The sequence below is a fragment of the Carcharhinus amblyrhynchos genome, chromosome 4, assembly GCF_965287045.1.
Source record: "Carcharhinus amblyrhynchos chromosome 4, sCarAmb.v2.hapA, whole genome shotgun sequence".
NCBI lineage: Eukaryota > Metazoa > Chordata > Chondrichthyes > Carcharhiniformes > Carcharhinidae > Carcharhinus > Carcharhinus amblyrhynchos.
Window position 1 is genome coordinate 47,777,537 of NC_137327.1, and position 17,664 is coordinate 47,795,200.

General features: G+C 41.5%; 1 protein-coding gene across 5 annotated transcripts in view; it reads right to left on the reverse strand.

Moving 5' to 3' along the window:
- Positions 1-17,664, reverse strand: part of fhod1 (formin homology 2 domain containing 1) — a 329,870-nt gene that overhangs the window by 156,992 nt on the left and 155,214 nt on the right. For all 5 annotated transcript variants that reach the window (XM_080187106.1, XM_080187105.1, XM_080187104.1 and 2 more), the window contains exon 5: positions 3,730-3,835. In XM_080187106.1, the coding sequence (XP_080043232.1) occupies positions 3,730-3,835 (106 nt within the window). The remainder of the gene's footprint in view (positions 1-3,729; positions 3,836-17,664) is intronic.

Genomic DNA, 17,664 nt, shown 5'->3' on the forward strand with positions numbered 1-17,664 from the left:
CTATATAAAATGTTGGTTAAGGCACAGCTAGAGTATTGGGTGCAGTTCTGGAATCCACATTATTGGAGGGAGTACATGGGGCAGAGTCCTTGTATATATTTAAGGCTAAAATAGATAGATTTTTGATCAGGAAGGGAATCAAGGGTTATGGGGAAAGGTTAGGAAAGTGTAGGTGAGGAATGTTGCATCAGCCATGATTCCATTCAATGGCGAAGCAGGCTTGAGGGCCAAACATCCGACTCCTACTTGTTATGGTCTGATGACTCCATTACTTTGACAGTAATGGCACTGCTGCTCAATCCATTTTTAGATTTAAAACTTTAAGAAGTTGGAAAGAGAGCACATCAGAACATGAGATGTCTCTCTCTCTCTCCTGAGCTGGAGGATCTCCTATTGGCCTTCCAGCTTTGAGAGCCCACCAATTCTCCATCTGTCACCTGGCCGCTATTTGGCCAGGTATCGTTTTCCGCACAGTGAGTCTTGTGGCAATCATTTAACCTGAGCATCAGGGGCATTGTGGCAAAATCCTGTCCAATAAATAATTTTGAAGAGCACTGGACACCTACTTGAGGAAATTACAAGATTGCAGACAGAAAGCAGCAATGTTAAACCAAACTGCAAATGGAGAACACAGTCACCTCTTACACAGGAATGATAGTACTATAACTTTATGTGAGATAGTTAACAACAGTTCAACAGCAGAAAGGAAATAGTTGTCAAAGTTTGCAGCTATATTAGTGAGATATTAACAAACGTAATATCCATAGAGGATTTTAATTATACAAAAATAGACTTGAACTGGAAAATGTTTGTGACGAAAATATTTTTTTCTTCATTTCCAGTATGTTCAGTAAGATTGGCTCATCACTCTATATCATAGGACTTAGGAACAGGAGTAGGCCATTCGGCCCTTCAAGCCTGCTCCAATCATAATCAATTGGATCATAATTGATCTGGTTGTGATGTGGACTCCACCTTCCTGTCTCTCTTCCTCCCGTCCCACCCCCCCACACACATAACTCTCGCCTCCCTTGTCTGTCAAAAATCTGTTTAACATTGCCTTGAATATATTCTATGATCCAGTTCCCAATATTTCCTGGGGAAGAGCATTCCACAGACTTCTGGCCCTCTCAGAGAGAAAACTGCAAAATAACCCTTGTTCTGGGTAATGAGGTGAAGTGCCAAAGATATGGTTCGGGAAACAGGGATCATTGATTCAGTAAACTCACTGTGGGAAAATAAAAATGGAAGACATGAATATGTGAATCAGAAGAAACAAATAATCACAATGAAAAGCTAGCAAACAAAATTGTAGATTAGCAATAGGAAGCACTAAACCTGGAGCTGAAAATATGCCAGACAGCAGACAAGGGAAAAGGTAGGTAGAAAAGGCTGGAGCTTCGTGGATGAACAAGGAGATTAGATCAAACTCAAAACTATAAAAAACATTTACTGAGCCCCTAAGTCAGGAAAAATGCCTGTAGCAAAACTATAAAAGAGGGAACATGAAAAAAGTATGATAGAAGCTTAGCACAGGAAGTAACACAAAGAGTAGCATAAAGACTTCATATTGGCACATTAGTATGTGGGGAAGGTCATTGTGAGCATGTAGCAGAGGCTGAGGGAATGGCAGGTTCTAAATAACTACAAATGTAATGAAATGGTAAAACATTAGAGGGAGCTGCAGAACTGTTACATAAAATTATTCAAAGATAAACTGCTGCAAGAAGTACTGAAACCTAAGCACTGGAGCCCATGATTCACATAAGAAGATCATGGGGTATAGGGAATAACTCAAGAGGAAACATCAAAATTATGTAGAAAAGAAAATTGAGCCAAGAGACTATGACAAACTTTTTCAAAAAGGAGCAGGGAATTACAAAAACTGAAATATAAAAAATATAGAGCAAGTCAATTAATCTCTGAACAGAACCTTCTTCAAACCTAAGGAATGACAGTTGGGATATTGATTTAGTAACAAATATTCAGTTGGAAGGGAAAGGAAAGGGGAACTCTAAGTGCAGGAATGGAGTTCAAGGATTAAATGACCTGTAAACTAATTAAAAGAAAAACTATGATATAAAAGATCACCCCAGCCAATCAATGGGAAGACATTTTAAAAAAAGAACGTGCAAATAGCCCACTCAAAGAAGCAAGCAAGCAAGCAAATGGGCAAATAAAAAAATACATGTGCAAATGCACGTCTAAAATCAAAACAAAAAAATGTTGGCAAAACACAATGGTCAAAATGTTCTGAAAAATAAAAAAAGCAGATTAATGCAATGGATGAAGTCCAGCTGACAACACCATTTGCTGATGGGCAGCCAATCAACATTGTAACAAACACTGTAAATGAGAACAAGAATCACTTCCGGAGAATAATAATCTGGAAACAAGGATAATTAATGAAAAAATTCACATCTGACAGGCCTGTTCGGATTTGAAACTTTGTTATCATATCTCTAGAAAACACAACTACACATAAAATTCAGATCGATCTAACCTTGGCTATAAATGTTGCTGGAAGCAAGTACACCAGAGTTCCATAGTCCCATGATACCAGGTTGTGAGTAACAAATGTTGGAGACATATATTCAAGCAAGTTTCTATCAATAATTCTGCCACCTGCTCTCCACATTCATTCTGAGGGGAAAAATACTAAATCTTGACCATCATGAGGGCAGTAAAATTGCAAAACCAAGGAAGAAAAAGCAAATAAATAATTTAGCTCCTCCTTGTAAACTATAAAGCTACAGAATGAACTTGTCTCTTTGGATCCAGCACAAAACTCCCAAGAGCATAATTGTCAAATATAAAATCCTATGGATAATAGCTGTATCCACCTATTGTGATGTGGTTCTCAACTGTTGGTCCTTAAAGAAACCTTCTGCTCTGCCTAGATTTAAATTGGAAGGACAAGCCAGGGATTTTCTTTTTAAAATCTGCTCATGCCGGTCATCATTCCTCATTTTGAGCACATCTGAAAAAATAGATTGTGTAAAGATAGGAACTGTTGTAAAGACTGAATTAGGAGCACTGCGTGGTTATGCAGCAGAGGTAGGCTGCCAAAAGAGCATTTTTAATGCAATTTTTATAAGTTACACAACCTGCCCCCAGAAGGCAGTTACAACCAACAAATGGCCTCCAAATGCTCAGACCTACTTGCTAAGCTTTATATCTGAGCTTAAATTAGGAGACTATTCTCTGTTGGATTTAATTTGATGGGCGTTTTTGAATTTATTTTTGAGATATTTAGAGCAGCTGCTCTGGAGCTGAATCATGAATATACATTGTCCCGAAATTTCAGTCTTCAACTACCATTGTAACCAGAAGAAATGGGACAAGAAGCTATTTAATGACCACCGTCATGGTCAAAGCAATCACATTTAGAGATATTAAACAGGAATCACAGAATGGCAAAGGGTCATCCAGACTTGAAACGTTAGCTCTGTTCTCTCTCCAGAGATCTTCCAGCATTTTCTGTTTTTATCACAGACTGTTGGGGTTACAATTGCCTTTATAATACAGGTTAAATGATTGTGCTGCTAACACAGAGTACCAAAACTTAATCGGAATTCTAATTTATGTTTAACAAATCCCTTTTTCTTAAAAAATGATCATAGAACCAAAATGATTCTGGAACAATATGTAACGGAGCACCCCTCTTAGCTGTAGAGGTAGAGGCAGCCCTTTTAGCTGCATAGAGATAAAGGCAGAATATTTACTAACCTCTCAGGATGTAGTTCTGGTAGTTTTGATCAGCTTCTGCTCCAACTTTGATTAGACATGTCAATCCTTCGGCATTTACAAACTCAGGCACCAGATCTTTGTCATCCTACGAAAGATGGTATATATTAGCAAGGAGCAACTAGCAATGAAATTGTGGCTGTCACAATTAGTCTGGCATTGATGAGACAATGGTTTTTAGGATCTGCTTACAGAAATTATACACAAACTCCCACCACAATCAGAAAACAAAAACTGACATATGATGAATATAAGGCAGCACAACGCAAAACAACTGTTACAGCATAAGTGTTCATAAAGTGATTCATCACTCTAATTGAACACATAGTGGGGCTTGTCTGTGCTTTGCTCATCTTCCCAGCGGATGTGGGGGGAAAGGAAAGGCAAATGATGGTCTGGGAAGAAGTTGTATTTATATAACACATTTCACATCATCCCAAGTCACTTCACTGTAAAATGAAAGATCTTTGCGGTGCAGTCACTGTTGTTCGAAATAAGTGTGAGAAGATAAATTCATGATACGAATCACAGTAGTAGTTAATACAGGTGGGCTGACCATGCAGCTGTCCTGGGGGAAGCCTGGGTTCAGGGTTATCAATTGGAGGGGAACAATTTTGAGGAGATCAGAGCGAAATAAATAAATGAAGTAAAAGACAAGGTGGCTCAACTGTGCTTTGGTGAGATCTATCAGAATTAAAGCAAGCTGAAGTGAACAATGACAAAGGGCCCGATTTTATCAAAACTTCGTGCCTGTTTTTGGGCGCAAAATCGCAGTAAATTCGGACATCGGGCCTATAACACGATCTGGACCCGAAACCGAGTAGATTGCACCTTTACTAAAACCATGCATTTAAATCGACTTAATGAACCACGTGCCCAACTCTACCGCCATATCCCACTTTACCGTCTTTGGCTCCGTTTCAGATCCGCGCTATCCACCTGCAGAATAAAAATCCAAAGCGGATTCCTCTTCTGCAGGGGAACCTTCGAAGCTCATCCTCGAACACCCTTCGCAGACCCCCCTGCTAACCACCCCGGCAGACCCGCCCCCAGTGATCTGAACCTCTTGGGAGGCAGGCCCCCCTCGGCAGAGCACACCCCCCTACCGAGGCAGCTGCCCCCACCACTGTCAAACCCCCCACGGAGGCAGTGTCCCCTGTGATCAGGCCCCCTCCCCCCCAAGAGGCAGGCCCCCCCTCGGCAGAGCACACACCCCCAACTTACCTGGATTGCTGCTGTCCCTCCATCATCCTTCTGACCTGCACTCGTTGATGTGGCGACACCGGCGTTGGACCGTGGTCAACACAGTGAGAAGTCTCACAACACAAGGTTGAAGTCCTGTTGGACTTTAACCTGGTGGTTGTGAGACTTCTGATCTGCACTCGTTGGACAGCCTGCAGCACCTTCCTGGCCTTCTGCAGGTGGGGGAGGGTGGGGCGCTCAGATGGATCTCTGCTTGGGGGGTGGTGGAGATTCTCCCAAGTCCATTCCCACCCCCCCACCAGAGATCCATCTAAGCCTGCCCCCACAGATGCCAGCGGAAGGCCAGGAAGGGCTGCAGGCTGTCCAATGAGTGCAGTAAGAAGTCTCACAATACCAGGTTAAAGTCCAACTGGCAAAAAGCATATGGGCGCTGCTGGAACAAGGATTCCACGCTCGGATCCATTTTACGTCTGGATCCTGCACTTAGTCTCCGATTGGTAAAATCTGGCCCAAAATCTCAAGGGCCAAACCAGAGACACCCACACGATGTAAAATGAATTTCAAAATAAGACAGCTGCAAAATTAAATTAGCTTCAAGATTACTTGAGACACAGTTGCCCATATTAAAGCAAGTCTAAGGAAGTTTTCACAGATAAAGAATTAAATGCAGGTGCTTTGAATATCTCCTTTCAGATAGTGTAGATGTTGGAAGTCATCCAAAAAATGACAGGATCCAATCCAGCAGTGACAGAGTGCAAAACCTGTAAGCTGTCAAAACTCACTACAATCCAGAAGGAGGTCATTTAGCCCATCGAGTCTGCACCAACTCACTCAGATGGAATACCTTACATGGCCCTTCCACTGTCTCTCCGCCTCCCCCTCCCCCCCCATCCCTCCCCCCTCCCCATCTCCATGGCTAAATCCCCCTAAACTTACACATTTTGGGACACTTAGAGACAATTTACCATGGTCAGTTTACTTAACCTGTCCATCTTTGGACTGTGGAAGGAAACCAGAGCACCTGGAGGAAACACGATACTGGCACAGAAACAGACCACTTGGCCCAATCTGCTCATGCTGGCATTTATGTCCAACTCCAACATTCACTGAAATTGCCATCTTAATCTACCATCTATTCCCTTTCCCTTCATTTGCTGTCTAGCTCCCTCTTCAATGTATCTATATGATTCACTTCAACCACTTTCTGTGGGAGCGAGTTTCACATCCTCTCCACTCTTGGATAAAGAAGCTTCTTCTGAATTCTCAATTCGATTTCTTAGTAACTTGAAGGCCTCCAGTTAAGCTCTGCCTCTCAAGAGGAAACACTCTTTCTGTATCCACTCTAACAAAACCCTTAATGATGTTAAAAAATCAATTGGGTCACCCTTCAGCCGTTGTCAAGAGAGAAGAAAACCTAGCCAGTCAATTTTTTCCTGAATTGTATCCCCATGAATTTCTGGTCTCATCCTTGCTGATTAAAGTATTTTAGAGAAGTAGGGAAAGAGGGAACCAAATAACGTGTTCTGTACTAGCAGCCAACAGTCTATTTGAAGCGACTGAACAGAGCTCCATATCAAGGCTTCTTGCCGTGGGAAATAGGAACTCCGGAGTGTGTGGGCTGACATCCTGGTTTTAAAAAAGATCAAAGTCATTGGAACTGGACAACAGTAGAACTCAGGGGACAGAAAGAGAAGCAGAGTTTACAAGTAAAGCTATAATTTACATCAATGATCTTTTGCATTTGCACAACCATGCAATAAAATACTCGATTTGTGAAATTATGCACATCTCACTTGGTGTGTGACAGTTTATTCAGAGTCTGAATTGCTGTGGAAGTGTGCTCTTTCTACTTGCATTTTGTAATCTGGAGCTATGGATACTGATGGTAGGGGCTGGAGTTTTCTTTCCATCACATGGCTGACCAGGAATTTCTCCCGCTCGTACCACCTGCCATTTGCCTGTTTTGGAAGGACTTGCAGGTGGATACTCAATCTGACTGGCTTCGTTACGAATATACCTCCCTTAGCCACCGAGCCCTGGGTTGGGGCTTGAACCCGGAGTTTCTGGTTCAGAGGCAGGGATGCTACCCACTGCGGTAAAAGACCTCCCTCACTTACTTAAGGGGGAGGAATGAAAATGTATAAACTTAAAAAAAAAGCAATCTTCATTTATATGGCATTTTGTCTCATTTCTTGGAAATGACTCAAAACCATTTCACATAATGAATTACTTTGAATTGTAATAATTCAGGCCCTGGTAAATGCAAAAGCTATTTGCATATCCCAATATCAAAGAGAAATGGCCAGGTAATCAACCTTTGGTGACATTGGTAGAGGGGAGGATAACGGTCAGAAGAATGATAGAACTTCTTGCTCTTCGAACAGCGTCAGAATATTTAAGCCCTCACATGCAGATTGGCAGGCGTTTAACATCGCAACTGTACAGCACAGCACTTCAGTTGGTACAGCGTCCACTTGGTGCCATGTCAGGTGGCAAACCTAGAAAATGTACTTAAACCCTGAACATTACTTTGCTTTTTTTCATTTGTTCATAAGATGTGGATGTCATTGGCAGGGCCAGCATTTATTGCACATCCCTAATTTCCTCCGAAAGTTGGTGAGCTGCCTTCCCAAACCACTGCAGTCTGCCTGGTGTAGGTACACCCGCAGTGTTGGAAGGGAGGGATTTTCAAGATTTTGACCCAGCGACAGCAAAGGAACGGTGATATACTTCCAAGTCAAGATGGTGAGTGAGTGGAGGGGAATATGCTGGTGGTGGTTCTATACATTTGCCGCCCTTGTTCTCCTAGATGGTAGAGGTTACAGGCTTCAGAGGTCTGCTAAAGGATTCTTAGCAAAATTTCTGATATACACTTCATGAACATCAATTTATGACACATCCTTAAAGAACATTATTATCACACGAGATTAATATTTTAAAGGGTTCAAAAATTGTTGCAAGTCAAGAAACTTGAATTAGTAATTAATTTTTACTAGATCCATGCATTTAAATTTACTGCACATTTGCACCAAATATCAGCAAAGGAACCTTATGCAAAGTGATAACAATATATTTGAAACATGCATCTATTCAGGTTTGCAATATTGTGCTAACTTAATGTTTTCACTAGGTGGCACTCCAAATTCATCTTTCACGACACATTAAAGTGATTCATTCGAAACATGTTTACACATGGGATCCAACTGGAAATGCAATAATTACTGCCCTTTTAAAAAGCCCACAAGTTTAAAATTGAGCCTTTGAGGAGGCTCCTTTCTGCAAAACTACATGCACTTTTATTTATTCAATCATGGTTTGTTTCTTCAACAGAAGTGCAGCTCCAATCTTAAAGTTTTTATAATTACTGGAGTGATGCTACTTTTGCTGAATGCAAACTGATCAAATGAACCACTAGCTTCTGGCTTTTGATAATTTAATCAAAACCGTGACTTGCATCATATACCCAGGACAATGTTTGGGCCTAATCTTGTGCTTATTGCCTCCGTCAGGTCAGCTGGGATCTGGCTCCCACTGAATACAGATATTTCAAACAGTTTACTGGGCTGGACATTGTTAAAGTTGGACATCTCACCTGCATACAATTAACTAGACTTTTCCCTGCACACATCAGGACATGGGGCGAGCTGACATTTGGATCTCATATAAAAGAATATTTTAGAATTATTATTTACACAGGATTTATGATTTGTTTATTAATAATCCCAAACTGTTACGTGAAATTTCTTCACACAGGAGAACAAAAGTTACAGTATGTTTTAGAAAATCTAAGTTGAACCACAATTTAGCAGGTAGTCTGACCACAGAGGTTCGAGTTTCTATTCTCCATTGCAACACTGGGGAAGAATTGACTGTATTTTGTTTCCCTAAAGCAAAGGAGGAACAGAATCATTGAATTAGTCATGGCTCACAATAACCTGCTGAAGTGTTGCTTTTCTAAAAGTCAGGGAAAAGAACAGGTTGCATTCCACTTTCTAGCTTAAGAAATAATGTACAACTGATAAAGGACAAAAAGGGAGCACAGCAAATCAAAAATAACTTCCAATAAACTGCAAAAACAAGGTGGTTAATACCAAACACCACATGAAAGAATCATTCGTTTCCCACCTCCACTTAAATTCACAAAGACGCACAAAGTCATTCTGAGCCTTAAGGTTCAGAAACTTGCGACTTGTCAAAAGTAATGTTTGAAAAGTAGGTAATGTTCCCCATTTTCAAATTTGTTTTTAGTTTGCATGTGCGAAATATCCTGGGTCAGGTTTCCATTTATTCATAATACGATCTCTACCAATCATTTAGTCCATCAAAGAGTTGGACACCACAGTGGAGGTCAGCTTTAAAAGAAATAACCTGGCTCCAGCCAAAAAACAAGGTATAGGACTTGAGGAGAAGTGAGAGAAGGGGATCAAAGGATATGGGTTGGGTGGGGGAGTTGGGAGAGGAAATCAGGCTATTGAGTTGGATGATCAGATCATAATGAATGGCAGAGCAGACTCAAAGGACCAAATGGCCTCCTTCTGCTTCTAATTTCCATGTTTCTATGTTTATATATTCATATGCACACAAATGTAGACGGAGAGTGTGTGAGTGTGAGAGTGTGTGTGCATATATATATATCTTATGAATAGATTTCAAAATTGATTTCTCAAAGATATTAATTAATTCAGAGAGTAATTAAATTAATTTGGAACTTTAATTGAACAAACATAGAAATAGAATTAAAATATATTCATCTGCCTTTTATTATACTACTGGCAACCGCTGCTTCATGTCCAGTGGGGATGCTATTCTTTTGTATTTACTGGAGTAAAAAAAGGTTAATTTTTACTTACACTTAAAAAAGTGCCCCAGAGATCTGTTCTGGGACCCTTGCTGTTTATAATTTTCATAAATGACCTGGATGAGGAAGTGGAGGGATGGGTTGGTAAATTTGCCGACGGCACGAAGGTTGGTGGGTTGCGGATAGTCTGGAGGGATGTCAGAAGTTGCAGAGTGACATAGATAGGATGCAAGACTGGGCGGAGAAGTGGCAGATGGACTTCAACATGGATAAATGTGTAGTGGTCCATTTCCGCAGATCAAATGAGATGAAAGAATACAATATCAAAGGTAAGACTCTTAGCAATGTAGAGGATCAGAAGGACCTTGGGGTCCGGGTCCATAGGACTCTTAAATCGGCCTCGCAGGTAGAGGATGTGGTCAAGAAGGCGTATGGTGTACTGGCCTTCATCAATCAAGGGATTGAGTTTAGGAGTCGGGAGATAATGCTGCAGCTTTATAAGACCCTAGTCAGACCCCACTTGGAGTACTGTGCGCAGTTCTGGTCTCTTCATTACAAAAAAGATGTGGAAGCTTTTGAAAGGGTGCAGAGAAGATTTACAAGGATGTTGCCTGGATTGGGTGGCATGCCTTATGAGGCTAGGTTAAGGGAACTCGGTCTCTTCTCCCTGGAGAGACAAAGGATGAGAGGTGACCTGATAGAGGTTTATAAGATGTTGAGAGGTATAGATCAGGTGGATTCTCAGAAGCTATTTCCCACGGCTGAAATGGTCGCTACGCGAGGACACAGGTTTAAGGTGCTCGGGAGTAGGTACAGAGGAGATGTCAGGGGTAAGTTTTTCCACTTGGAGGGTGGTGGGTGAGTGGAATTGGCTGCCGTTGGTGGTGGCGGAGGCGAATTCGTTAGGGTGTTTTAAGAGACTTCTGGATGAGCACATGGGATTTAATAGGATTGAGGGTTATATGTAGGTCTAGTAGGTAGGGATATGATCAGCGCAACTTGAGGGCTGAAGGGCCTGTTTGTGCTGTAGTTTTTCTATGTTCTATTCCAAAATGTTATATTGTTTACTCAATTCCACTAACTATAATGGAGCTAAGTTACTAGATTCTGCTTAGGATTCTTCCCAGTTTTTACTGCTATATAAGACCAATGTCTAGCCCATTATATTAGGATAAATTGGTGGTGCATAGTGTGATATACTGCAAGGTGTTCAGTGGTGCACTAACACATTCATGCATGACAGGAGAAGCCAAGCTTTCTGCTATGAAATACCAATATATGCCTCTCACTAACAGCCAAGACATTTGGGAGTGATATTGAGTGGGGCTGAGATCCATTCCTTGAGAGACAGCAGGCAAACTTGAGCCAAGTTGAAAAGCAGTTCTGGTGAAGGGACTGAACTTCAAACCTTAACTTATTGGTTTCTAGATGTTGATAGAAAACGCCGCAGATACACAGCAGGTCAATTGTAATTACATCAGTCTTAGCTCTGCATCTCCTTGTAAAAGCTGGCAACTCGAGGCCTGCATCTCCTTTTGGTTAAATAACCAGAATGGATTACAGTGCTCATGGTGCTGCTAAAGGAAGAGAAGAACATAAAATGATGGAGGAATGAAATGAAAGACAGGACAAGAAGATGTAATGTCCTCCATTTACGGTAAATAACAAGCTTTTACATGAACAAATTAATGAGTTCCACATGTCCCAGCCAGCACTTGCAAAATACTGGATCAGAACACTTTCTAATCATGTTATTCCACCTTCCTTAAAATTCAACAAACAGGAAGAGGTGGCAAAAGGCCCAAATGAATACCAGATGTTGAACCCGCTGCTTGTATGCAGATATTTGTGATTACGCAAGAAAATTAATAATAAGAACATAAGAAATAGGAACAGGAGTAGGCCATCTAGCCCTTCGAGCCTGCCCCGCCATTCAATAAGATCATGGCTGATCTGAGGTGGATCAGTTCCACTTTCCCGCTTTCTCCCCATAACCCTTAATTCCCTTGTCTGTCAAAAACCTATCTACCCGTGTCTTAAATATATTTAGCGAGGTAGCCTCCACCATTTCAACGGGCAGAGAATTCCAGAGTTTCATCACCCTTTGAGTGAAGAAGTTCCTCCTCAACTCTGAACTAAACTGCCCCCCACTTCTCTTGAGACTGTGCCCTCTAGTCCTGCTGTCCTTTCTAAGCGGGAAGAATCTCTCTACCTCTACCCTATCCATCCCTTTCATTATCTTATACGTCTCTATAAGATCCCCCTTCATCCTTCTAAACTCCAACAAGTACAGACCCAGTCTATTCAGTCTCTCTTCATAGTCTAACCCCCTCATCTCTGGTATCAGCCTAGTGAACCTCCTCTGCACTCCCTCCAAGGCCAAAATATCCTTGCGCAAGTGCGGCGACCAAAACTGCACACAGTACTCCAGCTGCGGCCTCACCAGTGCCCTGTACAGTTGCAGCAAGACCTCCCTGCTTTTATATTCTATCCCCCTCGCTATGAAGGCCAGCATCCCATTCGCCTTCTTGATCACCTGCTGCACCTGCAGACTGGGTTTTTGTGACTCATGCACAAGGACCCCCAGGTCCCTCTGCACCGTAGCATGTTGCAGCTTTTCACCCTTTAAATAGGAATCCCTCCTACTATTATTTCTGCCAAAGTGGATAACCTCACACTTGCTAACATTGTACTCCATCTGCCAGGTCCTCGCCCACTTGCTCAGCCTATCCAGATCCCTCTGCAGACTTTCCACACCCTCTGCACAATTTGCTTTTCCACTCATCTTTGTGTCATCAGCAAATTTTGTTACCCTACACTCAGGCCCCTCCTCCAGATCATCTATATAAATGGTAAGTAGCTGAGGCCCCAGCACCGATCCCTGCGGCACTTCACTCGTCACCAACCGCCAATCAGAATAGCACCCAGTGATACCAACTCTCTGCCTCCTATTAGACAACCAATCCTCTATCCTAGACGACCAATCCTCTAAATAAGCAGAAAATGCTGAAACTACTCAGCGGATCAGGCAGCATTTGTGTAGAGAAGACTAGGGATAGCCTTTCAGCTGTGTCAGCTTCCATCAGAACTGGGAGAAGTTGGAGATGAAACAGGTTTTGTACAAGAAGTGGCTGAGATATGGATAAAATGAGATGTGTGATAGGGTAAAAGATAGGAGAAATTGAATGACAGGAAAATTAATCCTATCGGGGAGTGATGGGCAAGCTCTGGGCTGCATGCAGCCCACGAGACATTTTGTTAACCGTTGCCCACATGCAGGGTTGCCAGATTCCAATGGTTTTGACCCACATTGTTCTTTTTCCTACTGTGCAACTAAAGAAACACATATAAATCAAGGACAAGTGAAGTGAGGTGCATGCTGATTGCTCGCAACATTGACTGCGAGAGCCGTGCACTCCCTCTGCGTCTAATCAAAGCACAAATATTTCTTTTGTTTATACCATTTGATGTTGATAGTTCTACTAATACATGAATAATTAAGCATTTTCTATAATTCATTTTTAAATATTTGGTGTGCATTGAATGTATTTAATTTTATCCATGGGGTCATGCTGAGTGGAGAAGCCCGATTTCAATCACGCAGCCCACTTGTATGAAGTACAGTCACTCATGTAACCCACTCACTGGCCAATATTGCCTATCATTGCTATCGGGCCAAAGAAAATAGTGAGGGGAAGGGGCAAGGAAAAAGGAAACGAAAAGCAGTGCTGGAACAGGTGGTACTGCTGTCTGAAAACAAGCGTTAGAGAAAAACAGAAATATGCAAAGGAAATAACAAATTAGGGGAAAATGGTTTATGACCTGAAATGATTTCATTCAATGTTGAACCCAGAAGGCTGTTACTGAAGGATGAGGCGCTGTATCTCAAGTTTGTGTTATGCTTTATTGAAAGAGTACAGTAGACCAAGGACAGATATGTCAGACTGAGAGCAAGAAAAAGAATGAAAATGACAGACCAACAGAAGATCGGAGTCACGCTTGTATCCTCGGTATTCTGTTTAATAAAGGACTTTCACTACTATAGGATTTTTCTCAACCCCAGTATATCCCAAATCACATCACAGTCATTGAGGTGCTTCTGAAGAATAGTCACTGTTGTAATATTAATGCCAATTTGCACAATCAACAATATGATAAATAATCTAATCATTTTTATTTGGATTGAGAATACGTAGTGAATGGGAGAATCTCCCTACTTTTCCTTAAAATGTCACATGAAAACTTGCGGTCCTGAAGGGGTGAAAATGGTTAGCTTCCTATCTGAATGAAGTTGTACCAACTGTACAGCCAACTTAAAACATGCAGCTCACCTTACATTCCTATTCAGTGCATGTTGAGCAAAGGTAATGATTAGAAAAGGAATTCATAACATTGGGAATATGTTGGGACAAAAGACTCTATTTTTCTGAGACTGTCTCAGTTCCTTCCTGTGCTGACTTATTACACACTTAGCTTTTTTAGTTGTCAAACTGGTTGAGAAGGTAAAAGGTCTCAAAATTACATTAAGCATCATCTCCCTATGGAGCTAACTATACATTACATCATTCCTATTCATGTTGGTGAAAATCCCCACACCCACATTGTGTCAAATTGATCACGGTCAAATCAAAATAGAAGTGGGGCCACAACATTTGTCTGATCAATTTGGAACAAATTCAAATTGGCACACTGAATGCTGCACTGTACCAAAACAGTGATAGAATTGTTTCATGTACACAGAGTAAACAGGAACGTCATTCGGTGTTTACAGCCATATGAGGTGTCCTAAGCAGGAGGCACCCATTCCTTTCTTCTGTTTTGTTTTCTAAGTAGGGCAGTAAGTTGAGCTACTGACTGGGGAATCAGGACCTTGAATATACAGGAGCTGGGACAAGCTATAGGGAAAAGGCTGTGGAAGAGTGACAGGAAGAATGAGAGCAAGGCATAAAATGGAGAAGCTGAGGAGGAAGACAAGCACACACAAAGGGGGAAACATTCATTCACTTTTTCCACTTCAAGCTTGCAGTGATCCACTCCACACTGTTATCATTGGACAATTCTGCATGGGCTGCACAGGCAATAGCCCTCGGTGCTACGCAAATGAATGTCTGCCTCAGATCGTGGGGAAACAGAAGACAAGAGGCTGACTGACAGGAAAGGGCAAAAAGAAAGGAGAGAACTCAAGGTGGGAAAGAGAAGTGCTGTAGCAGGCAAAACCAAAGAAACGGTGGATGGAATTCTCTAAGTCTCATTCGTGGCAGGACCTGTTCCGGGAATGGTAAATTTGGCATTCCGACCAAAACTCCATTCACTTTCAGCAGCACCAGAAAATCCCAGCCATGAACTAAGGAAGAAAGAATTTGGTTGTAATTTCTTTAGAAAAGGGGGAATGGGAAACCTTTCTTCTTCTTAGGGCTCACTCAACCAGCGTACTGCTTTCTGAAACTGAAGATAAAGATTCAAACAAAAATCAGTGCTGGATTGGGGCAGGGTGGATGAGACAGTTAGGATACTGCCAATGGTTTCGACAACCCCAGGCAGGGGCAGGGATTGTGACATGATGACACGGATTGGATGCCTATCGAGTAAATGCCGTGTGTACGATCACTGTGAACAAAACACAAGTACAAAATAATGACATTCTAATAAGGCATCCAAGTTTAATTATACCCCAGTCTGAGTCGGCCATCAGCATCAGGGCTGGGAGGTAGAGGTACAGAGAACGCAGAGAGTGCATCATGGTGAAAATAAATTCTGGAATAATTCTCTTTGATATTTTAGTTTTCTTTATTCCAAGTTCAGCAGCTGCCTTTGCAGTCACCTGCTCTCTGAGTGATGTTAGCGACACTTATCGTCAGTCTGCAGCTTATTCCAACTGAGAATTCCCAGCAGGTTCTGTAGGCAATGGTCCCATTTTCTCCAAGGAAAGAAATAGGCCTGTCCTTCCATGCACAGCACTTCACATATCGAAGCTTTTTCATAAATACGGTGTCAAGAAATGTAGGGAGACAATAAACTAATGTACGCACAATTTACTGCACACTTACTTCGAAAATTGTTGCTAAAAAAATTCAAATCAACATGAGCAATGGTCCAAATCAAAGAACCCTATAGCTTTGCAGAGGATAATCTCTTAAAGATGTTGAATGCAATGCTCAAACAACTCATTTATTTTATTCCTTATCCATTCTGCACTTTATAAACCTTTCTCAGTCCAGTGATCAGGGTGTTGAAGTTTCATTTTGAGCTACTACCATTTAGCAATCATCTCAACATTGATTGACAATATTATGATTTTGTTTTCACATAACCTTCTTTAACTTTGACAGGTTTCAGGCAATAGTTGGGAAGAGGTCCGAAATAGAGTGCCTGATGTCAAGTAAATGTACCACTCTGGGCAACATCATAACACTTAATAAGATTTGTACTTGTGGAGAGCCTTATCATCGCACAACTTCACAAAGTACTGACACTTGTTAGGTTGGCACTTGCCCAAAGGAAAGAGATAAATGATTCTAACAAGCGTGGCAAGGAGTAAATTGGATAATATTTAACATGGGAAATATTTGGGGAAAGTAATAGGCATGTGAGCGTTGCTGGACTTTGGGAACAGCTTGTTAGTCACGTGCATCCTGCACACTGCAGACAATACAATATAATAATTTTGTCCAATTAAACTACATACAAATTTCAAAGACAATTCTATAAATTGACCATTATTATGCACGTATACATGTTAAATCCTGGAAAAGGGATGGGGAATTAGGGCTAGCTTTTCTGTGTTCTAAACTGCAGCTTTGCAGTCAATTTCTATCCAGGTTCTTCAGTGGTCAGAGAAAGTTTGTATGACCCAGCTGCACACATGAAAAGTAATTAGACACAGCTGGCTGCCTCAGGACGCCTGGCTTCAATGCTGAAGCAGCATAGCGAAAAAATACCTTGTGAAATCTTTTTATTCTTAAATTGAATCAGTTCCACAAACCAAAGATATTGTACTATCTCACTGCAATGTCCCTTTTTTTAAAAAAGCATTTAAAAGTAGAAATTAGATGCAGGGGAAATAAAATGATTAACACACGATATGAAACAGAAGGGAGAAATGGTAAATTGGCTGGTTTACAGGGAGTCCAAAGTTCAATTCCCAGTGCGCTGGTTTATTTATTTAAAGTTGATTTATTTATTTTTGTCACAAGTAAGCTTACATTAACACTGCAATGAAGTTGGAATGCTCCACGCCTGTTCAGGTACCCTGAGGGAGAATTTAACATGCCCAAAGCACCTAACCAGCATGGCTTTTGGACTTTGGGAGGAAATCTGAGCACCTGGAGGAAACGCATGCAGACAAGCAAAGAATGTGCAAACTCCAAACAGACAGTGACTCAAGCTGGGAATCAAACCCGGGTCCCTGGCATTTTGAGGAAGCAGTGCTAATCACTGTGCCACGTGTCACCCATAGGTTGACTAAATTCAGCAAAGATGGTTGCAGAAGTGGACAATCAGCTACAATTCTCAATCATGATCAATAACCAGTGCCCTGACAAGAAGTAGCACCTGTGTGGGCAAAGATCAAATTCACTCATTATGCTGATGCCCTCATTGCAGAAATAACATTCTCTGACTAGGCTCACACACACACAATTGTTATTTGTGTGAGGGAGCATAAGGCAGCCAGCATCTGTGATACTGTAGCCCATTGTGTGTAGGTTAAGATCACGTGGAAGTAGGAGAGAAAGTAAACAGCAAATGTCAAGTGGGAGATTTTCAGTTACTAGCCATAAGCCAGAGGAACCGATTCATAGCAAAAAAAACAAACATGGTCAAAAATTGGCAATTTGTCTCAGTTGGAGACAGTCAATCAGGTTGGCTCACCGGTCCTTCTCTAAAAGTACAACTGAAGAATTAAGTCTGAAAATTTA